The 22467-nt window shown below is 33.5% G+C and overlaps 1 protein-coding gene across 3 annotated transcripts in view; it reads left to right on the plus strand.

Annotated features, from left to right (window-relative positions):
* The window catches only part of FAT4 (FAT atypical cadherin 4), a 184148-nt gene that overhangs the window by 64486 nt on the left and 97195 nt on the right, over nucleotides 1–22467 (plus strand). For all 3 annotated transcript variants that reach the window (XM_063664108.1, XM_054485864.2, XM_054485863.2), the window contains one exon: nucleotides 18358–18489. In XM_063664108.1, coding sequence (XP_063520178.1) covers nucleotides 18358–18489 — 132 coding nt within the window. The remainder of the gene's footprint in view (nucleotides 1–18357; nucleotides 18490–22467) is intronic.

The following is a 22467-nucleotide window of genomic DNA, read 5'->3' on the forward strand; positions in this document are numbered from 1 at the left end:
TAGGGACCTACACAATGTAATGTAGAGGTGTTTTGGCAGTTTAAGGGAAATGTAATGTAAAAATTTGCATAATGCTTTTACATATATTATCCATACAATATTAAAAACTGTCAGTAAAAACATGTTGAAAGTCCGTAATCTTTCTTCAGTATTAGTTTAAAAGTTAACAGAGACTATTAAAATTGTAATTTATTCTCTTATTAAAAACTATTATCTGATTTACTGAAAAAACAATCACAGGTTTTGAGTATCTAAAAACAACCACTAGAGGAAAGCAATAGATTTCCTGTAACATTTATTAATGTAAGCAGACTGCGAGAATTCTATTAGTCTAGACAGGAGAACTGTAATGTTTCTGTTGTCTTCTTTATTAAATTTGACAAATTTGAAGTGCTTGCAATTCTGCACTAACAGGATTTCATAAATACCCTATGCTGACACATTTTAATTTTTATATATTTACTGGATATTCTTAAAATGCAATCATTTATTATATTTCAGGGCAGGAAAACCTAATTAGTAGTAAACGATTATATGAAACATTTGCTTTTTTAATAAGCGTGGCTTTATATTACCTTATTTAGATATCATGAATTCATATTAGTACAGACTTCTGTTTACCTATTACAGAAACATTCCGATTTCAATAAAACTAATGTTAGTAGTCAAGTAGTTTCTCTAAGCAACTGAAATGAATTTGCAAGTGATGGACTATGCATTCTTAGTATTAACTGCAGTCATAGAAGGCCATCAGTAACATGGTATTAAGAGAAAACCAATAAATTTACCCAGTTAGTCAGTCTCTTGGTATGTGAGTAGAAGAGACAAAAAGAAAAAACTAATAATACAGTTGTCACATATTATTGACCATTTTCTGCCCTTCTATGCTTTTCTAAGCCCATAGGCTGCGGTCATATTGCTATGATCAGTTTGGGTAGCTACTTGAATTTTTGATCTTTAAATGCAGGTATAACTCTGGGACATTTCAGATTTAGTTCTAGACAACTGCAATAAAGTGAATATCACAATAAAGCAAGTCATACAGTTTTTTTTTGGTTTTTCATTGCATATAAAATTATATTTATGCTATACTGTAGTCTGTTAAGTGTGCAATAACATTACATTTTTAAAAAACAATGTATATACCTTAATTTAAAAATACTTTATTGCTGATACATGCTAACAGTTACCTGAGCCTTCAGCAAGTTGTCCTCTTCTTGCTGGTGGAGGATCCTACCTTAATGCTGATGGCTGCTGACTGATCAGGGTGGTGATTGCTGAAGGTTGTGGTGGCTGTGGCAATTTTGTGAAATAAGACAACAATGAAGTTTGCTGGTTTGATTGAGTCTGACTGTCATGAAAGATTTCTCTGTAGCATTCAATGCTGTTTGATAGCATTTTACACATAGTAGCATGTCATTCAAAACTGGAGTCAATCCTCTCAAACCTGCCACTATTTTATCAGCTAAGTTGATTTATTATTCTAAATATTTTGTTGTCATTTCAATGATTTACAGCATCTTCACCAGGAATAGATTCCATCTCAAGAAACCACTTTCTTTGCTAATCCATAAGAAGCAAATCTTCATCTGTTCTAGTTTTATCTTGTGACTGTGGAAGTTCAGTCACATCTTTTGGCTCTACTTCTAATTCTAGTTTTCTTGCTATGTCTACCACATCCGTGGTTACTTTCAGCACTAAGTTTTGAACCCTTCAAAGTCATCCTTAAGGGTTGGAAACAATTTCTTCCAAACTCCTGTTGACGTTGATATTTTTACCTCCTCCCATGAATCACAAATGTCTTTAATGGCATCTAGAATGGTAAATTCTTTCCAAGTTTTCAATTACTTTGCCCAGATTCATCAGAGAAATCACTATCTATGGCAGCTGTAGCCTTACAAGATGTATTTCTTCAATCATAAGACTTGAAAGTTTAGATTACTCCTTGATCCATTGGCTGCAGAATGGATGCTGTGTTACCAGGCATGTAAACATTAATCTCTTTGTACATCTTTTTCAGAGTTCTTGGATGACCAGGTAGATTGTCAATGAGCAGTAATATTTTGAAAAGAATCTTTTTTACTGAGCAGTAATTGTCAACAGCGGGCTTAAGATATTCAGCAAATCATGCTGTAAACATTTGCTGTCATCCAGGCTTTGTTGTTTCATTGGTAGGGAGCAGGTAGAGTAGACATAGCATACTTCTGTGGGGCTTTAGGATTTTCAGAAAGGTAAAAGATCAGTGGCTTCAGCTTAAAATCACCAACTGTACTAGTCCCTGACAAGAAACTCAGCCTGTCCTTTGAAGCTTCAAAGCCAGGCATTGATTTCTCCTCTATAGCTATGAATGTCTCATGTGGCATCTACCAGTAGAAGGCTGTTCATCTACATTGAAAATCTGTTTTTTAATGAAGCCACCTTTATCAATTATCTTTGCTAGATCTTCTGGATAACTTCCTGCAGCTTGTACATCAGCATTTGCTGCTTCACCTTGTGCTTTTATGTTATGGAGATGCCTTCTTCCCTTAAACCTTATGAACCAAGCCCTGCTAGCTTCCAACTTTTCTTCTGTAGCTTCCTCAGCTCTCTCAGCCTTCAAAGAATTGCAGAGTTAGGGTCTTGCTCCATATTAGGCTTTGCTTTAAGGGAATGTTGTGGTTAGTTTTCTTCAAGTCAGCAATAAGGCTGTTTTGTTTTCTTATCTTTTGTGTGTTCTCTGGAGCAGCACTTTTAATTTCCTTCAGTATCATTTCCTTTGCATTTACAACTTGGCTAGCTATTTGGCACAAGAGACCTAGCTTTTGATTTATCTTGGCTTTCAACTTATCTACTTCACTAAGCTTAATTATTTATAGCTTTTGATTTAAAATAAGAGATGTGCAGCTACTCCTTTCACATGAACGCTTAGAGGCCGTTGGAGGGTTATTTCAATATTGTGCTTCAGGCCTTATTTCCATATTGTTGTTCTCAGGAATAGGGAGGCCCTAGGAGAAGGTGAGAAATGGAAGAATGGCTGGCCAGTAGAGGACTCTGAACACACACAATATTTATCCATCCAGTTCACTGTCTTATATGGGTGCAGCTTGTAATTCTCCCAAGAAAATAGTAACCTCAGTAATTGCTGATCATAGATCACCTTAATAATGAAAAAGTTTGATATATTGTAAGAATTACCAAAATGTGACACAGAGACACAAAGGGAGCACATGCTACTGGAAAAAATGATGCTGATAGAAACTTGCTCAATGCAGGGATGTCACAAACTTCTAATTTGTAACAATATGCAAATATCTGTGAAGCATGATAAAGGCAAGTACAATGAAACATGGTTTTCCAGTATGTGATGTTAAACCATATCATGAAATTCTAGACTCTGAGATTTACAAGGGACTGAAAGCTCAATCAGTTCAGCTTCTCATTTCCACTCTTAAGAGGTACCTCTTTAAATAAAAAAGCCTATTATGATCATTAAAATAAATCCATGGAAATCCTTTTTATTAAGCAAAATGTGACAAAATTATTGGAATAACCAGAATGAAAAAGTCTATCATTGTCACTGCCCTATCAGACTGACATATTTCATTGAGCATAAGAGGGATACTATAAACTATACTAATATGACTTTATTTCTTTTTACTGCTGAATATGATTCCGTTGTGTGAATATATCACATTTTGTGTATTCATGCATCAGCTGATGGACATTTGGATTGTTTTCACCTTTTGAATATTATAAATAATGCTGCTCTGAACATTTGTGTACAAGTTTTTGTGCAAACGTGTTTCATTTCTCTATGGTAGAATTCCTACGACTGGAATTACAAGTCATGTGATAGCTATATTTAACATATTGAGGAACTGCCAAAGTATTTTCTAAAGTGGTTGCACCATCTTATATTCTCACCAACAACATATGAGTGTTTTGATTTTTTTATGTACCCACCAACACTTGTTATTATCTGTTGTTTTTAATATAGCCATTTTTATGTGTGACATATTTTATTGTATTTTTAATTTTCATATCTCAATTGACTAATGAATTTAACATCTTTTTATGTGTTTTTTAACTATTCTTACATTTTCTTTGGAGGATTGTATATTCAAATTCGTTTCCCATTTTAAATTGGGTTATTTATTTTTATTATTGAATTGTATTAGTTTTTTATATATTTTGGATATAAGTCCCTTTCAGATATATGATTTTGCAAATGTTGTCTCCCATTCTGTGAGGTTTTCTTTCACTTAATAATGTCCTTCAAAGCAAAAAAGTTTTAAATTGTGATGAAGTCTAAATTTCCAGTCTTTTATCACTTGTGCTTTTCCTTTAGACTCTCTGTAATTTTTTACTTACAGCAACATGTAGTGTAATTTTGTTTTACGTGACTGTGCTTCTACTAGACAGTAAATGTGAACACCTGGGTATTTTGTGTCCTAAGCAACAAGCAAAGGGCCTGAGCTCTAGTAAGATATCAATGAATGTTTGTTGGATTCATTAATGGATGTTTTTGATACTCCTTTTCAATAAGTAAATTTAACACTACTCAGTAACAAAATAATTTTTACTAAGGAATGACAATATTTGATCTTTGAATAATTAATTTTAGAAACATATATATATATGTATATATATATTTTTTGAGATGGAGTTTTGCTCTTGATGCCCAGGCTGGAGTGCAATGGCATGATCTCTGCTCACTGCAACCTCTGCTTCCCAGGTTCAAGCGATTCTTTTGCCCCAGCCTCCTGAGTAGCTGGAACTACAGGCTCCTGCCACCACACCTGGCTAATTTTTTGTATATTTAGTAGAGATGGGGTTTCACCATGTTGGCCAGGCTGGTCTCAAATTCCTGACCTCAGGTGATCTACCTGCCTTGGCCTCCCAAAGTGCTGGGATTACAGGCATGAGCCACTGAGCCCTGCCAATTTCAGAAACTTCTTGGTCATCCTCACACAAAATTCAGATATTGATTCCTTAAATTAAATTTTAGTGTGCAAATTTAAAGGCATGTTTCAATGATAATATTAAGTAGTTAATTGCCTTATTTTATCTTGGAAAAAGCAGAATGAGAGATGAAGTGCCATCTGTTTTATTTTTCCAGTTTTTTTCCATAGAACATACCTTTATTTGAAAACTAAAATCAAAGTATCCTTTGATGTCATAGGATACTTTGAAATTATAGATAATCATAGTTATATAGTCATAAATTGAAGGAGAGTGAGAGAGTATTAGAAAAAGATCATCAAACCATATTATTTCGTGGAGATTGTTAGTTGTAGTCAGTATTTATAATTGATGGCTTTTTCCATTACTCTGGAGTCTAATTTCCAATCTTTCATAAGTGTACAGATGTTTTATCTGATTTTGCACATTATTTTCTTTCTACATTTCCATAGTATTTCAGACTTCTTAAAAATCAATTTTTTAAAAATATATTCAGCATTTTGTCCAGCTTTTCGTCATACTCTTATTCCACTAAAAATGTTGGTACTTTGGTTTTGACAATGAAAAATAGAAAACAAATAGCCTTTTATGCTGAAACATCTTATTAAAGAAAATTTATTTTGTCATTTATTTATTTTTCATATTAAAAAATTTTTCCTTCTGTTAATTAGTTTTAACTCTGATGATCATCAGGAGATAATTCTTAGGACTTTCATTACTCAATGTAATTGTAATAGTTGGTGGTTCACCTACTTCTTAATTTGCGTGTGTGTGTAACAATAAAATGTACTAGTGCAATGAACAAACTGGTTTTTACATCATTGAATAAATGTACATTAAATGCCTTCTGTACCCTAGGCATTATATTAGAAACTGATCTAAATGTTTCACTGTTTGAATCTTAGAAAAGAAGCAGGCTTTCTGAGTTTTTTTTTGTTTTGTTTTGATTTTTTTGAGGTGGATTCTCACTCTGTTGCCCAGGCTTGAGTGCAGTGGCACCATCTCGGCTCACTGCAACCTCCGCCTCTGGGGTTCAAGTGATTCTCCTGCCTCAGCCTCCTGAGTAGCTGGGATTACAGGCGCACGCCTGGCTAATTTTTGTATTTTTAGTAGAGACGGGGTTTCATCATGTTGGCCTGGCTGGTCTCAAACTCCTGACCTCAAGTAATCCACCTACCTGCCTTGGCCTCCCAAACTGCTGGGATTATAGGTGTGAGCCACTGCACCCGGCCCTGAGTTTAGAAAAATAGGATTTCTAAATAGAATTAAAGAACAATGCACTTCCAACAAATTGATTTTGATAAGTTGAATTTCTTTAGAACATATACTTTACAATTTATATCACATAAAATTTTATTCATTACTGTTTATTAGTGAGCTAAAGCTGTTTCATATAAATTAAATTTGTTATTGTTTTGAAGTAAAAATAGAACACAAGACTCTAGAAAGAGACTTTAATTTTATAGTTTAAGATAGCTGTTTAAAAGATATAAGGACATATAAATATTATAGACCAGCGGTCCCCAAACTTTTTGGTACCAGGGACCAGTTTGGTGAAAGACATTTTTCCACATACTGGGTGGGAGGGTGGTTTTGGGATGAAAGTGTTCCACCTCAGGCCATCAGGCATTAGATTTTCATAAAGAGTGTGCAACCTAGATCCTTCACATGCACAGTTCACAATAGGGTCCACCCTTCTTTGAGAATCTAATGCCACAGCTGATCTGACAGGAGGCAGAGCTCAGGCAGTAATGCTCACTCGCCTGCCCCTCATCTCCTGCTATGCGCCGGGTTCCTAACAGGCCACAAACCAGTACTGGTCTGTGCCCAGGGGTTGGAGACCGCTGTTATAGACTAATAACCAACTGAAATAGAATATCATAGCTATGAGTCAAAAGTTTGTGTCTTTTGCATCAAATAATAGAAATGTCTGCAAAGGTGAAGACTACTATGCAAATGTGAAATGAGGAAGAGGGATTATTTTGACATTGCAATCATTCCATAAAAGAACTATAGCCAAGTCTCGTGTGGGTTCTAGAAAACCACTAAAGATGGCGACCATGTTATCGTGGAGGCTGCATTGTTTCTGATTGTACTTGTGCCATTATTTTGTTCTTGCAGTGTTCTTTGTGTTTTTGTTTTGTTTTTGTTTGTTTAAATTTTCTATTCCTAAAAAAACACAATCTGATGAACTCTCCCCAATCTATGATTCGTTCCTCTTGGATCATGTATTCCCACCACTCCTCTAATCTTTGGATTGTTGGAGGGGGAGGAAGAACTTGATATGTCTTATTTTGAGTTGCCCCTGACGGATAGCAGTATGGCATGTAAGTGAGAATGTGTAGCTATATAGGGTAGGAAAAGGTATTAATAGCTTCAGAGAAATAAAACTCCCAGTACAAGCCATACCACAGGTCAATATACATTAGCTTTTTACTCTTCTTTGTGCTGCTCAAGTTAGACCAGTAATTATTTAGAACATGAAAACAAAGTAAAATAACCGGTTAATGAATTCATTGTTTTGGCTTTTGTATCTGTTAGCTACTGCCAGAATAATGTTGCATAATAAAGAGCCACAAAAATCTCAAAGGCCTACAAAAATTCACGTTTATCCTCACACATTGCTGGATAACTGCAATCGGGCTTCTCTAGGCTAGACTCAACTAGGAAGCTTGGCTTCAGTCTAAAAACCTTTCAGCTGAGATTCCTCTACTCAGTATCTGTAGTCTTTCTGGTAGTAGTGGGCTAGCAGAAACATACTGTTCTAGTGACCAAGGCAGAGGTAAAAAAGAATAAGTGTATTTTAAGCCCCTTCTTGTGCTATTTTTATAAATAGCCCATTGTCCAATTCAAATATTATGAAAAAGCCCAAAAAAGGCAAGGAGAGAAATCTCACCTTTAGTGGGAGGGACTGCAAAGTTGTTTATGGGGAGGGGTATTGGGACCAATAATTCAGTCTACCATAGCTTGTACCTTTAATAGAAATCAAACCACTTCTTTATTTTTCAGTAGTTTGAATAGAAGCCTTCTTTATTTCATAGCATCCAGTACACATTAGGCAAAAAAGAGAAGAAATAATTTAGTGGCATTTTTTGTTTGTTTGTTTTATGCTAAAATTTCCCTTTGATATGTGTCTACCACATTCAGATTAACATCTATTGAAAAATATACTACAGGATGCTTTTGTAGGGTATTTGTTTTAAAGAATAGTATAAAAATTTCCATAAGTTTCTTATGCAACCACACATATTTTAACTTGATCTTTTATTCTGCATTTACTTTTGAGCATCCTTAAGAATTTGTTAAAATGCAGAAATTATGCAGTATTGATTTCAGGAAAAATTGAAGTGGTTACACATGGTTGCCTTTGCCTTAAAATAAATCCTTATTTGGTTCTAACTTGAACAATATTGAAAGCACAACAAAACTAGCTTTTTATTATGTCACCACACATTTAGTGAGTTATGGAAAGCATTTTGTTTTAAGAATGGAGTTAACTATGTGTTACCCACGCTTCTAGCCATTCTTGTCACTCCTGGCTACTCTCCAAGCCTGCCTGTTATTCATACATATTTCTTCTTAGTAAGAAATGCATCAAAATCCCAGGAACATGTGCTGCTGACTGTTAGAAGAGTTTTAGTGGTGAGAGATTAATGTAATTATTTTTGTTTGAGAAATATAATTGGTCACAGTTATATACATGTAGCTTATATGAGAAGTACATTCAGTTTTAAAACTCATTATGATTAATTTTACTTTCCTTAAAAAATGAAACTAAAGGGAATCTAAAACGTGTATGCTTCTTTCATTCCTAATATTCCTGGATACTTAGATATTTTTATGTGAAGTAAATGCTCAGATATCTAAATAGATATAATATTATTTAAATTTAAGGTATAAACTTTTACATGACAAAATGCTTAATAGCCTATAATCTTAAAAACAGAAGTATTCCAATTCCCATATTGTATGTTACTTCATCAAATATTACCATTATATCATGTTTCTTGTACTAAAGTGTTTCCTGTGAAACAATGTAATAAAATGGCCTTTAGTATGCATGATAATATTTAAATACTCATTTTCTAGTAAAATGTAATGCTTATTCATTTTTTTCTTCTAGTTCTAAAGAAAAAAATGCACCAAATGCATACACTTACTTTATGATAATTTCTGAAACTTAAGTAGAGTTTGGGCCTGCAACAGACTTGTGTTTTCTAGTAGTTATGGTTCATTCATGCAGATGGTACTGGTCCTATCAGTTTTCCTTAATAAGTCCCACATAGCTCTGGCCAGTCTTTCATAGAATGAGATGGTAGGTCTTTCCTCCAAAGTTTGATTTCTCCCATTTTTTCACATTGCAATTTCAAACTTTCAGTAATACCATCAAGATGAGATAGTAAACTATTATTAGAGTTACCACAAGTTTGAACAAAGTTGATTATACATCACAAACAAATAAATACTTAAAACCTTGTTCATAGAGATCAGGCCTTGCATACCTACACAGTCCAAACATTACATTCCTGACATTTAGAACATTTAAATGCAAACCGTTCTTTGTTAGGGTGTTCTCATAACTGAAATATGAGTCACTTGCAAACCATAATAGATTTTGGCTCTGCTACATGATGAAGTGTTCTGGATGTCGTGAAACATTTCACCCAGACTTATGGCAGTAGAATTCCCAGTGGTCACCCAAAATAGGGAAAAAAATGAAGAACAAACTTAAAGGAAATATGCAGACTCTGGCACCATCCTTTCGTGGCAATACAGCTCTTTATTGTTGTTAAGAAATGGAAGTATTTAGAGCCTAAACCCATAAACTATAGTACAATTAGGAGTTGATTTTTTTTTGTTCCTAATTACTAAATTTAACTCTATACTTGATTCTCATGTTTAAGGTCAGGTCATAGAGTGTTTCTTTACACATCACCCTGATGCAGTCATACTGAGCTGTTCCCCAGCAATAAGCCTCTCACTGCATTGTGGGCAAACTCATATTCCACACTCTACACTCATCTCAGGCAGGAAAGGTGGAGTTTTCCTTTTCGGGGCCAAAGGAAGCGACAGCTGAGGCGTGATGGTTGTACTGATATTGGTGTGGGTTTCAATTTGGTTAATTTGCTTTCAATTTCAACTCCTCACTTGACATTCCATACAGAAAAGTAAATGGTAGGCTTCCAGCATCTTGTTTCACTCTGGTGAATAAAAATTGTTTTGAGTGTAAGATTAGACTTTTTCCTTGCTTAATTTCAGTAGTACCTACACAACATAAACTGAGGCATCATTTAGCAAAATGTTATTGAGATGACATCATAATTACCTATTAAGGGCAATACACATTTGAATGAGCTCAGTTATTCTTCCAGGTTTACACGTGCCTTTCATGGTGTTTAGTGTAGCAGCTTTTGAAGCAGAGACGGGCAATGTGTAGGACCTTTTATTCCAGTCTCCTAAGTGGGAGATATTTGAACAAAACATTAAAGATATTTTTTCTGAAGTTTTTGAAATTTTAAGTCATGATTTACTTTTCAAAAGAATACATTTATGTGGCCAACAAACATATGAGAAAAAGCTCAACATCACTGATAATCAGAGAAATGCAAATCAAAACCACATTGAGATACCATCTCATGCCAGTCAGAATGGCAATTATTAAAAAGTCAGGAAACAGTAGATGCTGGTGAGGCTGTGGAGAAATAAGAACACTTTTACACTGTTGAGGGTAATGTAAATAACTTCGACCATTGTAGAAGACAATGGCAATTCCTCAAGGATCTAGAAACAGAAATACCATTTGACCCAGCAATCCCATTACTGGGTATATACCCAAAGGAATATAAATCATTCTATTATAAAGACACATGCACATGTATGTTTACTGCAGCTCTATTTACAATAGCAAAGAAATGGATCCAACCCAAATGCCCATCAATGATAGACTGGACAAAGAAAATGTGGTACATATACACCATGGAATACTATGCAGCCATAAAAAGGAATGAGATCATGTCCTTTGCAGGGAAATGGATGAAGCTGGAAGCTGTCATCCTCAGCAAACTAATACAGGAACAGAAAACCATATACTACATGTTCTTACTCATAAGTGGGAGTTGAACAATGAGAACACATGGACACAGAGAAGGGAACAACACACACCAAGGCTTGTTGGGGGCAGTGGGAGGCAAGGGGAGGGAAGTTAGAGGTTGGGTCAATCAGTGCAGCAAACCACCATGGCACATGTATACCTATGCAACAAATCTACGCATTCTGCACATGTATCCTGTTTTTGTTTTTTAGAAGAAATGTTTTGTTTTAAAAGAAAAAAATAGTAAGTCATTATTATGAGTAGTTATTGAATTATCATAAAATATGATTTCATAACATAAAAATTATATATGATAGCATGTTCCCACACAAAAACTAGGAAATCAGTAGGATTGAACTGCTTTAAAATATCATTGTAATAGTGGATAACTTTGATTAATACATCTTTATATGCCAGTAGAGTGCCTATGTTATTATTACATTTGCTGAATATGGGACTTTAATAAAAATGTAAAAATGACCTGGATTTGCTTAAAAACAGAAATATCTCTAGAGGAGAATTTACATGCTAGACATGGATAAGTTGTTAGAGTGAGCAGGACACATTATTGCTCTTGGAATCTCAGAATATAGAAGTCTCTAATTTAAGTAATATAAATGATCTTCAGTATCCTGAAGATATTTGCAATTACCTATGTTGGTAATACATAAACTTAAATCAGAGCTACAAAATACTATTATTGAAATAAATATTTCTGACAAAACAGTTAATTGCTTGTATTTAAAAGCAATCTTGATGGCATTATCTTAATATCTTTAGAGATAACACTTGTGAACTCTAAACATTATTTTTAGTGCAAAGTTTGTCATAATTTATGTGGTTTAAGTGACAATATTACATGAGACAATTAATTTTGGAGTGTCAGTTCCACAAATCAAAAAAGTCAATAAAGTAAATAATTATTTTTGCCACTAAACCAAACAAAAAATTAAGCACTATTTGCCTTGATGCATCAGGTCTTATTATTTTATAGTTTGTATACTTTCTGTCTACCCTGCCAACTATTTAAATGTAAACCATTCTGAAAATGGGTATTTATATGTTGCATCTTTTAAGAAAAAGAAACAGCTTTTTGTATACATTTTAATAGTAATCACTTTCACTGATATTTACAGAGAATTTAACTATAGTTTCTTCAGTTGTAATACATACCTATTGTCTTTCTGCTGAACGTCTAATAGTTTTCCAGTGGCATTGATAAGACAAACTCACAGCTTATTTTATCTTAATATAAATATAAAAGAACCTAAAATTAGGCAAGAAGTGAATAAAATGTTTTTTAAAGTAGCCCATCAAATATTATTTTCATCAGAAATTATTTTCTTGTTGACATAAAATGCATATCTTATATGAAAGATCATTCTCTCTGTGCAAAGATCAGAGGTATTGTGTCTTAGGCACATCATCCAGCTTGCTTCACAGCCCTGGCTCTCTCCACAACTCTGGAAAAATCAATGCCCTCGAGTAGGAGGCTTAACATTGTTTTTCTTAGATAAATCACTTGACATTTCAGTGCCTTAATTTTGACTCTCTGTAAAATAACAGAAATGGAACGGAAATGGACTTGATGATATTTAAGATTCCTACAAAAAGTATTAATATGTTGACTTGCAAATGAATGGATTTCTGAATTTTCAGTGTACTGCAAATCCTACAGTCTCCCAAAAGAAAACAAAAGATTGTTTTTCTTCATTTGAGAACCATTTTATGTAGATTGCAGGAAGGTTGTGAATTAAAATATGTTTAGATTTTTTCATCCCGTTCATTAAGAAACATTTGATTTAAGCTGCAGAGAGGATATGCATTTAAGAATGTGTTTAGAATTGTGGTTGAGGTGGCAAACACTATGCAATTATCAGTTTATTAACTGGGGAATGAGCTCATAATGGACTTTGCTATTTTAGTCATTTCCTTTACCTTGAATATAATCTTCTACTTTCATAATATCAATTTAAATCAGGGAAATAGCATGTTTTATCATTAGATCCACAAATATATAATGGTTTGATATTAGCTATTGTTAGGTAATGATTGTTCCTTAGTTATGTGGTTGTATGCTGAAACAGTTAAAAAATTAATCCCCATGTATAATAACATTCTTGATGTAAAGCAAAATAAAATGATAGGCTGCATATTATAAAAAAAAGAGAAAAGCATTATATTATTTTATGCACTATTCCCACAGAAATATTTTTTAGTTTTAAAATATCCATTTGACTCTTCAGCAAGCTGAATACCAGGGATTTTATTCCTTCAGCATAAAGTAATTTGGTAACAATATTTAAAGGCATATTTCTAACTTAAATTTTACTTTTATAAAATTACCAAAAGACAGACCATTTGTGAACTAATTGGTTATTAGCTCCTTTAATCTCAGTCACGTGTTTGTCTCTAAATAAAATTATTTCATTTACCAGAGTTTCACTGCTCAGGGCTCAGGTGACTCAGTCAAGAAAGTCATTCTTGTGAAGCTACCTAAATGGTAACAATGGTAGTGGCAGTGGGTGATACCTTGGCTCAACCATTAGCTGCAACTGAGGTATTTATTGTAAGTCAAGCACAGATCTACCAACTACATTTCTTCTAATTGTAGCAGGTGAAACCACACACATTTTTAAAGGACCAAATATCTAAGCACAAAGGTCAACATTTGGTAGGCATGCAGAAAACATGAAAGTGCCTTATCTTAACAGGGTCATGAGTCTTTCATCTTTAAAGGTCAGTTTTTACAAACTTTCAGAATTGATACCTTAAGTTGTTCTGAACTTCAATTACAAAAGCTATAGCCAGATTTTGTTTTGTTTTTATTCAAAATGTAGCCACTCATGAAGAGAAACTTCTGAGTTTGAAATGTGATTTGTGTTTTTGCAAAATGTTTATTTGAATGAAATTTTACCTTCAGTCTAAACAAATGTAAAGATAAATGTAAAACACTAAGAGGGGCAATGCTGACACTGAAAGCTTAACTATGTAGTAGTATTGGGTTTGTCCTTTAATTTTTACAACATATGCTTTTTTAGTTTAGAAATAATATTGTAGACTTTTAAGATCTTGGAATTTTAAGCTAAACCACTAATAACCACTGTCTTCATTATTTAAAGTGATCTAAATTGTATAGAAATAAAAGGGTTTTAAGAATTATAAAAATGTAGTTATTGTTGCCTGCTTTTTTCTCTAAACTTCTAATGTTCAATTGTTGTGTTTTATATAACATTTTAAAATAAATTACACCAAACCTTAGTCTAAAGAAGGTATAGTAATGGTTGGTGTCAGATCTGAGAGTGAACCAAGCACATGTTAGGATTTAGAATCATCAAGATAAATAGTAACACCAATGGCAACAAGTAAGCAATTTAAAGACAAACTTCTGGACTCAAGATGTCAACAGTGTATTTTCCCAGGGATGACTGCTTCTGTTTGTAAATATTGCTATTAAAGTACATCACCTATTTTCTACAAGGGATGGTGACATGTCTTATTTTCTTTTATATATTTTGGTGACTAACACATGCTTGTTATGTGACAGATTCTAAAATATTCAATGAATAAATGTTAGATTTGGTGACCACATCACATGTAAATGGGTTCAGAATCTTGCAATTCTTGGTAGATAGAACCATGGCACTAAGGATCTGGATAAGTGAAGAGATGGCAGGATAACACTTATCTATGCTAATGAGTTCAGATCTTCTCTCCTAGATAATTAAAACCCCAGGCTACTGAGAGAACTTTGTCAAGCCATGCTGAAAGCTTTTCAGTTATATCTAAGGAACTGTGGAGTAGAGAAAAGGGAATGGGCAATTAAGGAAAAATATCTAGATTTTCAAGAAATGGAATATGAAGTTATTCACTTTTCGTTTTTTATTCTTTTTTGAGACAGAGTCTCACTCTGTCACTGAGGCTGGAGTGCAGTGGCGCCATCTTGGCTCACTGCCACCTCTGCCTCCTGGGTTCAAGCGATTCTCCTGTCTCAGCCTCCTGAATAGCTGGGATTACAGATGCACGCCACCACGCCCAGCTAATTTTTGTATTTTCAGTAGTGACGGGGTTTTGTCATGTTGGCCAGGCTGGTCTTGAACTCAGGCTCATCCTGACCTCAGGTGATTCCCCTGCCTAGGCCTCCCAAAGTGTTGGGATTACAGATGTGAGCCACCGTGCTTGGCCGTTATTCACTTTTAGAATGGCAAGTTGACATTAATTTTGGGAAAGAGGATAGCCTGATTTATTAGATAAATGACCTATGGAATTCTTACTAAAAATATAAACTTTGCACATATCAGAGTATAATGATGATGAAATGGTCTAGATCTGTATATACAACTGGTCTATACAGATTCATTCAAAAAGGTGTAGTTTTGAACTCAATGATATTTAACTAAATTTACTATCTCTACTAAAGCAAAAAGAAAGACTTTTCCATATCTGAAATGACCAAAATCTCACAGAGCATCTGGGATCAAAGACTTCTAGAGCACTATGTAGTGATCCCCTAGTTTAGTTTTTTAAAAAATTTTGACAGAGAGAGATTGATTAATAGTTAGTTCTTATGTAAGTGATCCAGATTCCAGATGTGAATGAAATGCACATTTATGAAAATATATTTGTATAGCTGTAGCATATATTTTAAAAACATGATTCATTATGTTTTTTGAACACACATGCATGAGAGCGTGTAAGTTTTCTTTACTGACTGATTAGCTCTGTGACACTAGGTAGTTCCTTACCACTGGACTTTCATTAACTCATCTATCCAATGGGAGATAAAGTTCTTAGGTCATAGGGCTCTGCTGAGGTTTTTGTATGTATATATGTGTGTGTAGGTGTGTATGTATATACACACACATATAACCTAAAACAATGTCAGGTATGTTTATTAGTTATTTTATTAAAACTATTAAAATATAGAATTGGCTTGCTAAATTCATGGACCCACCAGTTACACTGAGACATCTTTTAGGTATACTCAACTTGTTTCCAGCGTGTGACTCTGTTTCCTGATGTGCCTTTGATGGTCATATTTAATTGGTGTCAATCTAGACCTTCCTTACGCTCAATTTAGTGTTCTTCCCTGCACATACACACTTAAATGCACACATTTACACACACTCACACATACTTACATAAACACAAGTACATTTTTTCACAAAGACATTTACAAAATCATACATGCACACGCATGCATGCGAGCACGCGTGCACACACACACACACACCCCTAGCAAGCACAAGGGTGGCATGTTGCTTTCCCAATAAAGTCATAAGATTACAGATGAAAGACAATTTAGAATTTTTTAAAATTCTGTGAATCTAAAAGTTCAGAGCTGAATTATGATGCATTCAGTTACCTTTTATTTGTCATTTTTTCTTGTTTTAAGGACTATGCATATATATACAAAAAATTTACATGTATAAAGTGAAGATATTTAGTAATTTCTGAAGAACATTAATTACATATATGTATATGTGTGTGTATATATATATATATATAATATGTATGTGTGTGTGTATTTCAAAGCCTTTCCCACATGAAAACTCAGTGTACATTCAGTATGTGCCAGTTGAACCTGTATGTGGGACTAGAATTCTGATTTTTAAAATACCTTTTCTCAAAGCCTTTCTCTGGCTCTAAGAAGCTTCCAGATCTGTCCTAACAGCTTGAAAACCAAGATCTTGACTTTTTATAGAATACTTCACTCTGTGCCAGAAACTGTGTTAAGCATTTTCTTTACCTATATCATCAGGATTTAGTCTTCAGAAAATACTCTAGGACACATATTATTTTACTGATTTTAAAAGGATGGACTGAGGCTAAGAGAAATTAAGTGCCCGAGTTCATCTAGCTAATAAGTGTCAGACAGGAATTTGAAGTCTGGTCTCTCTAATTCTAAAACCCATGATATTTACAACCCTGCAAGGAAGTTGGAAATGCATCTTCCAGGCTGCAGTTGTAGTTACTGTGGGCATTTCCTTAAAGGAAATGGTGTCGAGAATGGTTGTTGCTAGCCAAAATCAGAAGTGTCAGATTTCTAACTGCTGAGACTTGCCTGTCTTCACCATTCTCTGGACTCATTTGAACCATTTGTTTTATTATCCACTCTTCTACTAAAAGTTGGAGCTAGAGGTATAACAGTTATTTAGTACTTAATTTTATATATTGTTTTCTGGGGTTTTCTATTTTTATCAATTGCTCATTTATTTATTTGTCTCGCTCTCGTATATTTCCCATTCATTCCTTTTCAGAGAATGATGACAGTCCTACTTATTGCCTCTCCCCTTCCTACAGCTTCCATTCTTCCTGGGAAAGGAGAAATCAGAATTATTTTGCTCTCCCCACTTCCTTCAGATTCATCCTTATCACTCATCACTGATGGAGTTTTTACAGCATAACTATAAAAGATGACATTTTATCCAATGACAAACATGCCCTGGTTATATCCTAGCTAAATGGATGGGTGGGTTTTTCTCCATGACTTAATTTTGTGATCCAACTGGGAAGATTTCAGTTTTATTAGCAGCTGTCTTTCCCCTTTTCTTACCAGAACTTGAGCTATTAGCATCTAACTCAAAAGAGAAAATACAGAGTTTGAAATTATTATCTTATACTTCACAAATCTTTTCTTCTAAACATTTTTTCTTAGGTGAGGAAACAAACAAATAACTCTGGCTAGGATCTTTTAAACAAAGCTGTTAATATTTGCAACCTATATCCACATGACATCTGAAAGAAATGATGGCTTAGCTTTAGTCACAAATAGTGCTGATACGAGTGGAAATAGAAAGAAAAGATGTATTTTTCTTCCCATTAAAGGTTGAGCGTGGACTTTAAAGGGGGAAATTCTGAGTGATTCTTAAAACAACATGTGAACTTCTTTATTTCCCCCAGACATTAGTTGCCAATATGTAAACATTTCAGCAAGAAATTTTACACCACCTCCTCTGTATGTCAGGCAGCATTTAATGGTTGAATAGCAGACAGTGCTGAGCCTTGGCAGTTCCATAGTGATGTGCAAATCTGGGGATTAAAATGACACTTAATCAGTGGACCTTTTCTAGTATAAACTCCATGGCCACTATTTAAAATCAGTTACTTATCAACAAGGCAGACGATTTTTATTTTGACTTTATGTTTTCCTGTAAAGATTTCACAACTTTTCCCTAGGGGTAGTTTCTGTTGTTTGGATGTTAGATGCAAAGGTTCTGATTCATTTTGGCAGTCTTGATTGCATGGATTCCTGGTAGTCATTTTAATTGGTATCTTGCAGACACGTGGGAGTCATTCACACATTGTTTCCTTTTTCTTTGTAGGTAGAAATAACACTTCAGGATATCAATGACAATCCACCAGTATTTCCAACGGACATGCTGGATCTCACTGTAGAGGAGAACATTGGAGATGGCTCTAAGATTATGCAGCTGACAGCCATGGATGCTGATGAGGTAGCTCAAGCATGTCTCTGAATTTGTGAAACTTAGTAGTGCAGTGATTTATCAAATTTCTAGGATATGTTGACTACTTTTATTACCCAATAATTAAGGTTAAGCCTGTGTGCTCCTTTCCAAAGAACATTAATTCTTGAAATGTAACATAAAAATGTTAGAAAAGAGATTACTATCAAGAGGTAATTTTCCTCTGATCAGCAATCCACAACTCACTTGCTGCTTGCACTTTAGGTTACTTAGCCAAATTATTTTTTTTCTTTAATAATAAAAATATCTTAAGACGTATCTCTATTTTATGCCATTATTATTCCCCTTTGCTATCTTATAGCAGCTAAGGATTTGTTATTTTATTTGTAATTGTTAAAAGCAAATAATTTAAAACTACAGAATTTTAAGGTTTAGATTACTATTTTCTATATTTATATATTAAGTTCAGCTATGTAATTATTATGTTTCAAATGGCATAGAAACAAATAATTTGTGATTTATATTTTTTCTTATGAAAAAAACTCCATAGCTTATTTTCTCCTTACTGGGTAAGGAGTTCAATTAATGTTCTGGAGTTTAAGAAAGAGGAGTAACTTTCCAGACACCAGTATCTCCTTACCTCTTTCTCCTTAAGCCAAGCCGAACACAGAACAGAGAATTTAATTTTCTTCCTCTCATCTAAACTCAGAAATATCAGAAACTTGATTCCTGGAATATGAATAAGTGCTTTATAAATGTATTTCTGTAACCTTAAAAATGTAAATAAATAAATAATAAAATAATTTTAACTGCCAATACAGACAGGTAATGACTTAGCCATTTATAAATTTTGCCAAAATCTAACTATTACAAATGAACAAAATAAAGCATAGACATTTAGGTAATTGCAATTTGCTATTAGAAAAGATATGATGTTTTATATTTAGTACATTCTACTCAATTTTACAATGTGAAGTTCACATTTATTTCAAATTTAGCTAGCTTTAAAAGAGTTATCTGACTTAATATTTCTATTGTTGGTAGATATATGATATCATTAGCCATAATTCAGTAAATATTTCATTTTCTTAAAGTTTGTCATTGATAATATACATTTTGATTTATCAATTCATAAAATTTCATTAACTCTTATTTGAAAGTAGCAGCAATAACAAAAAAAAACTCACGTAATTGGCGTAGGACAGTTGACATCAAATAATTGAAATTGTAATGACTATTTCATTGGTTATACTCTCTCTAAGAATAGAGCAAATAAAACTCATTTATTTGAAGTGATTTATTCTAATCACTTTAAAAGAATGAAGTAATAATCATGTTACTTATAATAGATATTCTAGTGGGATGGATATTTACTCCATGGAATATTGTAATTAGCGTGGGATTATTTAATAGGAATTACAGAAATCACAGGTAGAATTGTATTTGGAAATTTAGTTGTTTTAATCATCATACTGCTCTCTTAAGAAATGGTTATTTCAGAGATTCCAACACTCAACCCTTTTAATACTATTCTCTTGATACTGTTATAATTTTATTTCCCTCCCAATATTTTCTCTTTAAGAATATTTCATATAAGTATTAGTATAAATGCAATACTGCTAGCATTCTTATTTTTCCCCATCTGACTTCCGTATGTGTGTTGGTGTATGTGTGCACACACTTGCATTGCCTCCAAGTTCATCTTTTAAGCTATGTTTACATTTATGATGAGACTAGAGGAAGCCTAGGAAGGTCCTTATACATCTAGGTATTTAGACCAACACTTGTTTTTGTGAATTTTTATTTTATTTCTACTGAGCTTTGTTTTTTAAGTTTAAAAAAAAAAACATAAGTAACCATGCAGGTGTTATCACTTAGACATGCTAGTAAAGAAAAATACAGAATGTAAAGTGATGATAGCTAGGATATATAAGAAGTACTTTTGAGATGAGACAGAGTGGGGAATTAGGGCCAGAAAAGTATAAGGCTGTAACTTTGGAATAAACAAGAGAATTGGAGGGAAGGCTGTTAGCAATTCAAGGGTAGACAGGGATGCTGACAATATGTATGAGGTGTGACTGTGCCTGAAGGCATAAAAATCACCACATTCTTGTAACTAGATTTGTTTGTGTGTGAGTGTAGAAAAGCAAAGAGGATGGAAGGGAGTAACTAGGTGTACCTACAACATTAAAGGAAAGGAGGGCATTTCAGTAAAACTACAACCATTGTTTTTTAAAGAAAAAGCTCACAAAGTTGTTTATCTTCTTAAATGCATTTTTCTCTTAAACAATTTAATAATGTTTTAATAACTGCTGACTGACTATAACTCTTGACATGAGGAACTCACATGTCTTTGGTTTCATGTTAAGTAGAATGGCTGCCTATGGCATTTAGAATTTTGGGCTGTTTTCCTTTTGTTGTTGTTTTTACTTGCTTATAATAAATATTAATGCTTTTAGATAAATCTTTGTTTTATTTTCTACTTTATTCTCAGTTCCTTACCTCTTAGCCAAATTTGGGGAAAAATATTTTTAAAGTTTTCTCTCTTTTCAAATTCTGGCTCTGTTTTCTTTCTTCATCTAGTTTAAGACTCAAGATTATGTAGGTCATCAGCCAATTGTGTAGATTTTTAAAAATTATTTATATACTTTTCATTAATTACTTTACCTAACATATAAGTGTTAGTACGCTATAGGAACTCTTGTAGGGCACTGTAGAACAAAGCCTGGGTAAAGGAATTACAATTTTATAGAACAACATGTACATGTTGAACTTAATTTAGACATCATTTGAAATGTGTTGGATCAAGATTTACAAGTTTCAGAAGCACATTACTCTGTATGTCTTTTGTTCCCTTTTATAAACAGAATTATGCTAGTAATGAGCCAGGATACTCAAACTTTGCTTCGTGGTACCATACATGTTTTTGAAAATACTATTTAAGGTTCTAATATGCATTTGAAATTTATAGCTATTTACTTTTAGAATTCCTTCCATGTGCTTTTGTCTCTGTGGTTCATCAGGAGAGCAGAATATTTTTAACCAGCATTATTTCCACTGCAGTGCAGCTGAAACATGATATTTGTTTCTTGTTTTGTTGCTGATATGGCATATTTTGAATATTAAGTAAATAGACTTTTCAAAAGACCTAATTAAATCATTACTCTTGGCCAGATATTTTCAGACATTCACTAATATTATGAATTCACCACATCAGCTGATTTTGAATATGAAAAAGATTGTTTTTTATTAACACAGTCTGATGTGTTTACCTCTTTTCAGAAAAATTATTACAACTTTAGGAATATTATTATTTATTACAGCCCATTTGTAAACAGGGCATTTCTAAATATCAAACCATTTTTGTTAAAGCATTAAATAGGTTTTCGTTTCTTTTCTTTACCTTAATTTCCAAGTACTTACTATTTTCATGGGTCAGAATTAAATGTAGCTACTTCCATACCTCACCCACTTTACCAAAATAATGGAATTCCTAGTGAAACAGAACAAATGTACAGAGTGTGGTCAGATTAGAAGTCTCACATGCTTATTGAATGTTTTTGTTAAACCATAAAATTACAATAAATATGTTAGATATTCAACGTACACCTGAATATACAAGGTAAATGTGGGTAATGTCTTAGACTCAGCTGTTCCATTATTAAATTTAAATGTGCTTTGAGGTATTCATTTTACTAAATGTTAAGACTGGCCTGAAGAATACAGTACAAACTAACACTAAATATAGCAGGAATATTTTTGCTTTAGACTGTTAGAAATCATCTCCTTATATGTTTGACCATGAAGGAAAAAAATGTATGTAAGCTATGATGGAAAAGATGTATGGAAACTGTGGATGCCGTAATCCCCCACTGTGTCAGCTTTATATGCCTATACACTCCAAACTTACCTTCTTCCTAATATTCTCCTTGAGAGCTCTGTGTCTTTATATTTTAATAAATACATTCCTAGAGGTTAATTACAATAAATGGTATATTTGTTTTAGGT

This window comes from Pongo pygmaeus, chromosome 3 (genome assembly GCF_028885625.2).
Source record: "Pongo pygmaeus isolate AG05252 chromosome 3, NHGRI_mPonPyg2-v2.0_pri, whole genome shotgun sequence".
NCBI lineage: Eukaryota > Metazoa > Chordata > Mammalia > Primates > Hominidae > Pongo > Pongo pygmaeus.